At 41.5% G+C, this 11,189-nt stretch overlaps 1 protein-coding gene across 1 annotated transcript; it reads right to left on the reverse strand.

Moving 5' to 3' along the window:
- Window positions 1-223: 223 nt before the first annotated feature.
- HNMT (histamine N-methyltransferase) lies at window positions 224-10,075 on the reverse strand (the record flags this gene model as incomplete). The annotated part of the gene is made up of 6 exons (XM_079539352.1): window positions 224-579; window positions 3,518-3,611; window positions 4,103-4,233; window positions 6,897-7,004; window positions 9,786-9,838; window positions 9,939-10,075. 6 exons carry the CDS (start codon window positions 10,073-10,075, stop codon window positions 224-226), a joined length of 879 nt encoding a protein of 292 aa, XP_079395478.1.
- Window positions 10,076-11,189: the final 1,114 nt, after the last annotated feature.

The following is an 11,189-nucleotide window of genomic DNA, read 5'->3' on the forward strand; positions in this document are numbered from 1 at the left end:
ATATCCACATGATAAAACACAATTTACTGCTGAGTTACACCTTCATAGATTACTACAGAATTAATCTCGCTCTTAAAGATCACTTACAACAGCAGATGTTAGTAATGACTTCTTAACAGACTCCAAAAAATAAACTATGTAAATTGAACCATTTGTAAAGAATTTTTTTTTCCCCCTACTTCAACTCTTAATATTTTATATCTCATCATTGGTTTTTCTTCATTCAGGGCTCAACCATTATCACACTCATGTTGTTATTAAAAAACACCTTCCCATTTCTGTTTTCACTGCATCCCGGCTTTCTTAATTCTTCCAGTACCTGTTGCCTTAGTTCAGAAGGAGCATTTTTTGAAAACTCACAGGTTTCTGTCAAGAAATCCAGCAACAGCTCCCCATCGTTGTCCCCTTCAGTAAAGCAGCAAGTTATGTCCATGTGGGATGGAAGCTCATAGATCTTGTACTTCAGCCCAACCGAATCCAGAATCCCTTTGATATTAGCAGAGGATATGAAAGTGCAGAGGTCATCTGTAGGAAAGGAAGAACCATACTTCGTCCAGAGTGTTTCCCAGCCACTGGTTTCTGAGAAATAAACCATAAGAAAAACATTCAGGAAAAACACTATTTGAACAAAATATGACCTATTTCTTTTTTCAGCTGTTGTCTGCACTGCAAACTGGGGCTCCCAGAGTTAGGACTCAAGCCATGGGGCACAGTGGAGACAGTTGCTCCCTCTGGAGCGGGGTTGTGGGAGACAGGGGACATTCACCAGCTAGCAAATCCAGCACCTTTTGGTTCTCACAGTCTTCCCTTTTCCATGTCCAAAGTGTTCCAACTCTTTTCCACCTATGTGTGCCAATGCAATGGCCTGTGTCTCTCAGGGACCTACTTCTGTAGTCCATGTATTCAGCTATCCAGTGATATCTTCTTGAATTAAACCATTCTCTAGATTTCTGTGTCCATTTGGAAGACCAAATCCTCCCCCATTCCTTCATCCAATTTACTTAGTTGATTGATCTATGTGAGACCTTCATTAAAACACCTATTGACAGTAAACTATTTACCTGTTGCATTAAATACACAGGGTGCAAAGCCCTGGTCACATTAACCATGCAGTTAGACACATGATAGAGAAAATTATTGTAATAAAGCCTGGAATGAAGCTGCACCATCTTCCTTTCAGCCTTCATTCCCACCATGGTCACACACTGTGGGGCATAGGCAGCATGCATCCCAGGCAGTCCTCCCAGTGGTGCCAGAAGGATGCTTAGGCTGTGTATTATTTCTGCTATGCAAAGATTTCAGGGTTGTGGTTTAGTGGGGATGGTGATGTTGGGTTGACAGTAGGACTAGATAATAATAATATTAATGGCCTTTTCCAACCATTATGATTCTATGATGATGGGGCAGGTAGGAAAAGGCTCCTGCAATCACCTCCAAAAGAGCCCACACTAAGTCTCCCCTCTTCTAAAGATACGTTTTACAAAGAAAACCAATGGGGTAATCTGAAAACTCCCCAGATACATCTTCATTTCTTTGTTTTCCCTCATCCAAGATCTGTGATTCAGCATTTCTGCTATAAATCATTTATAAAAGGATCACCCAAAATGACTGGACAGGATGAAAATACCTTTGAGCCTAATGAGCAGCTCTTGAGAGTTATGACTATAAATCTCCCTAACTGCTAAAACCAGTTGCTTGGCACTTTTGCAAATGCTTTATCTGCAAGCAGTTATTTATAGTCAAATAAACAGTTTGGTGTTTAGAAGGGCTTCGATATTTTCTTTCACCTGGTGGAAATTGAATGCAGAGCACTAATAGCAGAAAATTTGCTGGTGTCAGTGTTGTATGACTCGGTGCCATCTCCGAGCTGAGCAATTATACACTACCTGAACAAAGCATTATTATAATAGCTCTCGATAGGCTCAGCATATGGCACTACTTTTGTTTTCAAGGCGATGTAAACACATTTTTAAAATGCGTTAAAAATAACACCATACAGCTCTTGCAACTCGCCTGCTCTCCCAGCAGGGATGGAACAGGCGGCATTGCAACCTCCACCGAGTGACCGAGCCCTCTGCTATCAATCCTATTCCCAGAATGTTTTTTAATTAACACATCCTAATGTGTTTGTGTTGGAAATAGCACTACCTTCTTTTTTTTTTTTTTTTTTTTTAATGAGCTTTGTTCTGCTTATCTTTCTTTCCTTCTTTTTGCTTCAGTTCTCCTTCCTTTCTCTATACAATTATTTTCCTCAAGGTTTTCCTTTCCCCCGGCATTTTCCATTCCACTTTCTGACCTCTTCCTGTAGTCTACACATTTCCCCAGACACATTGCCATGTCCCAGTTTAGTGAGACTAATTCTGATTCTCAGAGGAACCCTATTCACTAATTGCACCTGCAGAGGAAAGAGCTATTACTGGGCACTTGTGTTTGTAACTTCCTCTATCTGAACACAAAACAGTTGAAATTATTTATGCAATCATTGGGCATCATGTGTTGAAGGTGTGAGGAGGAGAAACAGGAGGAATGATACAAGGAACCACCTGGCCCAGGAAAGATTCCCAATAAATTTCATAAATTCAAATTTTTAGTGACATTGATTTTGAATAGACACACATTCCTCCCTGTGTTCACATTTCATGAACATCAAAAGGGACAGGTTAAGCAACTGAAAAAGAATTTCAATGATAGGCACTATAACTATAGGCACCTAATTAGCAATGAACTGATATTATTATTGTTACTCAAAGAACAATAACATTAACTCAGATCATCTGAGATACAGATTTCTTGTAGTAAAGTGCTTGAAAACACTCTAAAGCAAAATCGTTTTGCAGAAAAACAAGTCAGAGAAGTGCAGTTTCTCTGTGGAAACTTCATGAAGGCAAAGAAAAAAGGGAACTCCATCAAATACGTTTCAGTTTGAAGATAACAGCCAAATTCAATGAAATCACTTAAACCTCTGAGGAAAAAAAAAACAAAACAAAATGCAACAAAAAAAACCCCACTGACTTCCACCTAAAAGAACTACATCAAGGAGACACATAGTTTGAAAAGAAAATGAGCCACATGTGCTCCAACAGCTGCTGTACAGTACAGCTGAGCCCTGCCCTAGCCGTTTGCTTAATGCTGCACATCTCCAGGAGCAAGACAATGCCTTTGGCATTGAAAACCTTTGGCAGAAAACAGCTGCAGCAGAGCTTGAAGCGGCTCTTATTCCATCACTGGCAGAGCTGCAGGACAGGGAAGAGAAGAAGGTGAGAGAAAGGTGTTTTGTACCCACAGAATGGGCTTACTGGCTCACAAAGCCTTCAGCTTTCACAATCTGCAGCAAGGAGCTGTGCAGGTACAGACAACGTACAGATTTCTGTAGATGCAGGTGAATGGGCACTTTTTATTTTAGTTTCCCTCTATAGGCAAAATAATGTATTGCATACAAAAATACATACTGCTTTCTGGGAATCCCAGAGGTCCCATGGCTTCTACCCTACTGAACATGTCATGGAGCGGCTCTCACCTGACACCAGAATGATGAGGAGCTTTGCCTGTGCATCCAGGAGGCTGTGGAAGTACCGGATAATTGCAGGGATGTCTTTCACATAGTACAGCATCTGGGAAGAGCAGAAACACAGGGACATGGTGAGGTCCTGGAGAACACTATAACTGGTACCACAAGGTGAAAGGAACCAACAGGAGCAACCCTGGTCTTCCCTCATTACTCCCCCACACCAAGCTCATGTTTCTTCATTAATCTGAGATGAAAAAGCTTGCCTTCCTTAGCTGTGAGGACAGCTTGTCACAGCTTTGGTATACTTGGAAACATAAAGGCAATTTCACAGAGAGGACAAGGGACTTTGAAAATGCTAGTTACAATGTGTTTTCAGTTGACTGCTGCCTGCAGCCTGGTAAATAGGACCACTGTGCTAAAAGCTGCTTTGCTGTAACTCATCTTTCATTTTTGCAGTTTACTTCTGCTTAAGTACTTTAAATTATAGGGAAATAAACTCACCTTTCTTCCCCCAGAGAGGATAATGAAGTTGCATATCTCATGCTTGCTTTTAACAGCCAAATCTTTGACAACTTTTATGTTGCTAACTTTTACCTGAATCATGTGAATGAAGTCCCATTTTTGAGACTTCTTTTCTGCCTTCATTCTCCTTTCATATTCATTAGCTGTCTCCTCATGCCAGGTAAACTTTACATTGTCGAGGTTTGAGGTGGCAGCCACACGTTCTGAAATATGGGAGAAGACAGGACAGAGTTAACTCAATTACAAATATGGGATTAATCTATATTCAAAGCCTTAATACATCCAGAGTCATGTTGAAGGTTTTGTTACCAATTTAATACAGCAATAGCATTCTTAAAATCTTGAACCTCTGTGTGAGAAGGGAGCTCCGGATCTTTGTAAGGTGAAGTCTTAAGAGTGTCTGATGTTTCCCCTTTGCACCTTCATTTGGTTTCCCCTAGTCTTTATCTGATAGAAAAAATAAAAGAAACTCTTCCACATGGCTCGTTCAAGCTGCATTAAAAGATGTTGGTTGGGACAAATACCAAACGAGGCCCCTTCACTGGGGTGTCATGCAACACTCACATGGCAGAGCAGAAGCCAAGCTGTGCCGAAGGGTTTCCCAGATCTGACTGAATAAATACAGGAACTTAAGGATGGAGGAATAGATTCAAAGCATAAGTTATACTAATGGGCTTGGCTCCCCACGGCATTTTGTTGCTTTCATAGGAGCAAATTGTGGGATGATTTTTTATTTGAGGAGACGCTGGAATACAAATGTCCATCTGCTGGCATATGGAGCTCATCTTGCTGTGCTCCTGCTTAGGGCTTAGAACTGCTCCAGGACAAAACTAGCCCTGATGCAATTCCTGTGCTTCGCTGGAGTTAACATAAATTTAAAACTTAAATGGCCCAAAGGCAGACTGAGCCTTAGCTACAGAACACATGTTCAAAACATGATTTGCTAACACCAGTGCCTTTACAGTGCTAGTCACAATGTTCCTCCTTTGGGCTGTGGTTAGGATAAATCCCAGTCAGACAGACGAGAAATGCTCCATCAGTTCTTATCTCCCCTCTTTTATGGCCAGAAATGGGGCATCCCTTTTGGATGCTGCTGCTGTAACTCTGCTTGCTTCCATTTATCAGTCACTGGCCATAGCACTTGCAGTTCAGATTTAATTTGCTGTTTTAAACTTGGGCTTCCTTCAGCAGCGGTTCATATCACCATCACACGTAATCTGGTGCAATCTTCTCCAGTTCAGTTGCTATGCAGTCTGCAAGGAGACACTGGGAAGGAAAGTGAATTGTGTGCCTAGGTTGGTTTTAAAGGCAAAATTTCAGAAAGGATAAACTCATTCTGATTATGGGAAGCTTTTGCCCAAATATTCGTCTGAACCCAAGACATATCACTCTAACCACATAGAAAACTTGCTTAAATTTTATCCTTGTTTCAACCCAGATTGCTTCCTTGGCAGTAGCCACCCACAGGCCATTGACTTATGGCTCTGTACTGGGCTGGCCACAGTCACACCATGTTGCTCAGGATATGAAACCGAAGCACAGGCCAGGGTCATCAAAGGGCTTCATCCCAACACTGGCCAGGAATGAAGGAAAGCCTCTGCCTGGCCACAAGACTGTGAGAAGAGACTCCATCCAATGACACTTCCTAAGAGGAAGCTCAGTTTGTCATCACTGCAAGTCCCAGGAAGAAAGTTTCTCTCGTGAGCTTGGCTTCTCCTTTCCAAGGAGAAATGGTTAGGCAGAAAACAGAACTACGGAATCCTCAGAGGCACAGATAACATTTCTAATTCTCCGTGGAAAAAAGAGCTCAGAAACTTAATTAATGATACCTACTGGGGACATGATTAATTACCAAATAAGAAAGTTTAAAGAGAGAAATTCAGATGAATATTTCATTTCTAGTTTAGCATAAAATTTAAAATAAGGACAGCATCTTATATTTTCTTTAACTTTCTGCAGGAAAGAAACTCACCAAAATGGAACAGGAATGCCTGTTGGTGGTAGAAGGTGAATATAGGAAGATGCAGCTCAAACTCAGCCTCATGTAGGCTATGGTCCACTGCCCAGATAGGACAGCAGAGCTATGTGCTAGTGCCCAGACAGTCTGATAAACACAACAAATTCTGGTGCCCATTCTTAACCATCTCAATCCTGACAAACATAAAAGCTACTGGGAAATGATCTTTTCAGAGATCAGGTCCACAAGATAAGGAGACAGGTATCAAGAAATGATGCATTTCTGGGGATTATTGTTTTTTTCCATCTTCATATTCCTCAATTTGCTTCATGCTTGGAATGCTCTTTTTTAAAGAACCTTAGCAAGAGTAAGAGTTGAAGATTTACATTGTGGTTTTATAATCTGCTATTTACTAGAGGAGCATTTCCAGTAAGGCAAACTGCTGATGAGATTTGCATGTTAGCACCATGTTCATTCAGCAGCAGCTTTCTGGCAAGGCCATAATTACCTACTAGTAAAGCCAGGTAGGTACTAATCCAGCAATAAACCATGAAGGTAATCAAACTGCAGACTGATACTTAATGCTCAGTTTGTAGGGCAATCTAAACAAAACATACCTGCTTACACTCTGTCCTTGTGAAATATTTTGGTTTCCTCCATTAATGTGAGCCAGGCTGCCTGACTGGTGGAAAGAAATGAACTTTGCAGTGTAAGAGACGAAGGTTTTTATGAGAAAATGAATGCTGAAAAGCAAAGATGGCAGGGAAGCATAAAACAATGACTTTCATAACTTTTAAGAGCCAATTTTCTGGCAAGAAAGACTTTGAATGTGGGGTCATCCAGAATTCAATTCTTTTTAATGCATTTAGAGTATTCAATGTAATTTTAATTTATTTAATGACAAAATACCTTTGTACTTGAGGATTTGATCAGCACTTGGCTCTATCACCTCATTGTTGATGGTGACACCTGGATAACTGGCTTGCACAGCTGAGATGATCTGCAGGTCAATCTCACCTAGGGAAAGAGGCAATATTGCACAAGAGATGAAAGCAAAGTTCAGGTAAATAATGTCTCCAGCACCATGGAGTTCCAGCAATGCCCCTATTTTAAGTCTGATGCATGACATTTAGGTACAGAACATGTACCACATAGGTATGGTAGTGCACGGAGCACAGAGGTGCTCTGAATTCTTAACAGATTGCCACTGAGGGCTTTGCTCTAGCCATTGCTCTTGGCTACCTCTCCCTGTCCACCATATAAGAAGCTCAGGGAGATAATGCTCTTGACTGAGAGATGATTTATGGCTGGTTTGAATGGCTTTGTTAGGGCATACTTCTGCTTATTCTGCTAGAATGTATGCAGGTGAAAAAGACAGTAGAGGAATAAACAGATGGAGCACAATGTAATGCGTACACAGGAGCTCAGCCCATCACATGGTCCTCCACTTTGTGGGTCCAGTTAACCACCAAGAGCTCTCTGCCACCTTCTGGCCCCAGGCCACGGGTCAGAACAAGATACTCCAAACCAAGGGTCTCACATCTCATTTAGGCCTCAAAAACTTAACAGAAAAACCTAAGGAAGAATACAACACTTTCAGACTTGTGAGTCTTTCATAAAGCAACTAATAACACCAAAATTTACTTGACATCTTGGCTGGTAAGTTCTTTCAGGGAAGGGAAATTTAATTTCCAAAATAGCATAAATAGCTGTGGCTTTGCTATCACTGCACACCCAGTATTTCGTTGGAAAATCAGAGCTAAGTCAGTCATTTGCAGGCGTCCGTGGTAAACTCTGGAAAAACAGAATTTGTAAGTAACTACTGCAATTGTTTGTTTGTTTTGGTTGGTTTGCCAACTTCCTATAAAATTGATTATCCCTTTGAAAAGGCTGTGCAGATCAGAATTTAAAAAAAAATTAATTTCCTGTTACCATATGTGAGTAGGTTAATATATCCCCTTCCACTCTTCTGTGGCTAAACCACCCCTGTATTGTTTTTAACCAAAAAAGCACCACTTTGATTCATAACTTAATCCACAGCCTTAATTGACTTCAGTTAGCTCTTTTATATGCAAACAAGTGTCCTGAGGCATTTTACAGTCAAATTTGCAGCAGCTTGCATTATCAACAATTTGGCAATTAGGCTATCCGAATTATTTAAACTCTCCAACACAATTACCTTTTAAAGGCTACCACTATGTTCGCCATTAAGTTTCTAATTAAACATTTTACGTAACGGGATAGTTTATAGCACAGTTGCTACTTTATTGCAGCATTGATGACTTTTATGGTTTTTAAAGGTACAGAGTGCTGCGCACTGGAGTGTGAACTTAATAAGGCAGAGGCTGTAGGCAAAGGCAGATGCATTAGACGGGCAAGGGTAATGGGATATGATGCTGCATTAAATGGTTTGTTTTTTTTTTCTCACTGTGGAGAAAATTCACAGGACATGAAAAAGTGGGGAAAAAAACCTTTTCCTTCAATGCTGCCTCCCTGTGAAGTATAGGGGATGAGGCCACAGATGCTGGCATTAGGTTGGGGATTGGAGGGAGTTTGCTCTGTCTGCAGCAGGGACAAGCTTTGGGTCAGCCTTTACGTTGCAAAATGAACACTGACACATTATTGACTGAACACCTTCCTCGCTAAACTGGAGTGCCCCTGATTAAGTAATTAAGCACCTTTCTAATTGAGTAAAGTGTTCCTGTTACAAACAGCATTTTATTGGCAGACGAGTGGTTTCCTTTGATTGGAGAGAAATGTTTCTGCTCTATCACACTATTTTCTACTTAACACCCACCATTTACATACAATTATTTTTACTTATTAGAAGAGATCAACAAAACTCAGATTAATCCCTGGAGATAGTATGACCGAAGCATTTAAATAAACTGTTCATATAGTCTGATGTCTTAATGGGCTGAGCAGAATTAGGAAATATAAACTTTAATTAAGGAGGAACTTAAGCAAGAACATAATGAAAAGAAGCCACTGTGTGCTGCTGGTATTGTTTTTCCATCTAGTTAACTTCAGCCTTTTTCTTCTGATATTACAGATCACAGTGAAGCCTGGGCAGCAGACACCTACACCTGTAGAAGACTGAAATCAAACTGACCAGGAGCACCATGTCCCCCACATGGCTGTAAGGTGCCAGTTAGGGCAAACTGGGACAAATATAACAAGGGAGAATGGCTTTAAACTAAAAGAGGGGAGATTTGGGTTAGAATTTCCTTCAAATTTTTTTACTCAGAGGGTAATTTTTTACTCAGCTGCTCTGAGCTGTGTGTCTCACCCCTGGAAGCATTCAAAGCCTGATTAGATGGGATCCTGAGCAGCCTGATCTAGTATTGTCAATCCTGTGCATGGGATCTTTAAGGTCCCCTCCAATTTAAGCCATTCTATGATAAGCACATGCAGGTAAGGCTGGAGGTGTCCCCAGCTGTGCCATTAGCAGATGGCAAACCAGAGGAACGTGTGATGGTGACTTGGGTTCATGTTTGGCCCTGTTTTTTTGGGGGTCAGTAGCTGCAGAAGGGGCTTGTGCAATGGATGTGGACCATGAGATTTACAGGGGAAAATAATTGAAAGGAAAAAAAATACTCTGAGGAACCTAACTCATGCTCTTGAGTTAGGGTTTTTTGCATGGAAAGCCAGTGGGCAGTTCAAACCTTTCTTTCCTCAAGAAGTAATGTAGCAGAATGAGAGTTCATTCGCCTCTTCCAGACGACTTTTTGAGAAACGCCTTTACTGCAATTTGTATAAAAGGGTAAAAGCATATCAGTAGTGAAGCTGATAGCATACCTGCTCCACCACCGACACTTAGAATATTGATTGCAGACTTCCCGCTTCCAATACTGCAAAAACAATTACAGATGTTAGGAGAGCTGACAACAGAGAGATTTACACCCACTATACAAAGCACCGTGCCCCGTTAGCTTACCAGCCTTCCATTACCTTGCCAGCAGGCTTGGCAGCTGCTGCTCCACAAACTGCTTCATGGTCTGGTGCTCAGTAGACTTGGCCAGGAAGACACGGAAGCAGCGGATGTAGCGGCTGAGGTCTGTCAGCAAGTTCTTCATTGGGGACCCCATGATGGATCCGGGAGCTGCACACAGCAGAGAGGGAAAAGAGCTCTGCTCCTATATCTGGTGTCTCAAACCAATTACTGGGGATGGTTTGACATATCCCCAGAGAAAGATTTAGGCAACAAATGAGGACAAATGCTATCCAATTGATTTAGGACAAATTCTAAGCAACTAAGGAATGGGGGGAAGATGGGGAAGCTAGCAGTAGTAAAGAGAGAAATCCTAGCAAATGCTTTACAAAGCAGGGATAGTCACCACTAGGGATACAGCAACGTCTTATGGTCCGCAGGGAGGCAGCAAGTTGGTTAGCAACATCTTGTTGACTTGCTCAGTAGTTTGGCAGAGGGAGTACTCATTCTTCCTTAGAACATTTTGGGTTTTTATTCTTTTCCAAGCATCTTTTTGATTGCCAGGCTGAGCAGTTGTTGGGTAATGGGCTGTTGATCATGCAATTGTTGCATGGTGGGCTGCTAGGTATGCACATTGACTGCATGGTAGTCATCTCCTCTGAGATGACCCCCATAAGTCAGCTTGAATGCCTAAAAGAAACATCCAAAAAGCTTTCTCCTTGTCCCTCAGCCATATACATTTATCTTGCCACTGTGCTTATGGTAACAATTAACCCCAAAACTTGTTGAGCAGGTTATGTCTCAGATGGGTGCTGAACAAGCTTTGAAGCAATAATCGCTCCAGCTTCTTATACTTGGAGAAGGAAAAACAAGCTATGGATTGGTGCTAGATATAAGGGTTTATCATGTGGGTGCGTGGTTGGATGGCTGAATGAAGGACTTTGCTCTTGTCCATGTGCTGTTTAAAGTACATTGCAGAATGTTGCAATAGAAGGCATAAATCGGAGCAGCAAATGGAAATATATTATTGTTAATCTCCATGCCAGCTTTTTTTGGCTTCACTGACACAACCACAAGCCAGCAGTAGGTCTTCAGATGCTTGTTAAATAGAGAGAAGCTCCCTCTTGCCTTGGAGGCATGGAGGGCTCAGAAGGGCTGGGCTGGGTTAGCAGAGTGCAGCACGTGTCTCCAGAGATGCTAGTGGATGTCTTTATTGCTTTTTTTGAACCTTTTGATGTTCTTAAAGGGGATGTTGGGGGTAGGGTTGAAAA

This window comes from Tetrao urogallus (genome assembly GCF_951394365.1).
Source record: "Tetrao urogallus genome assembly, chromosome: 8".
In the NCBI taxonomy this organism is placed as follows: Eukaryota; Metazoa; Chordata; class Aves; order Galliformes; family Phasianidae; genus Tetrao; species Tetrao urogallus.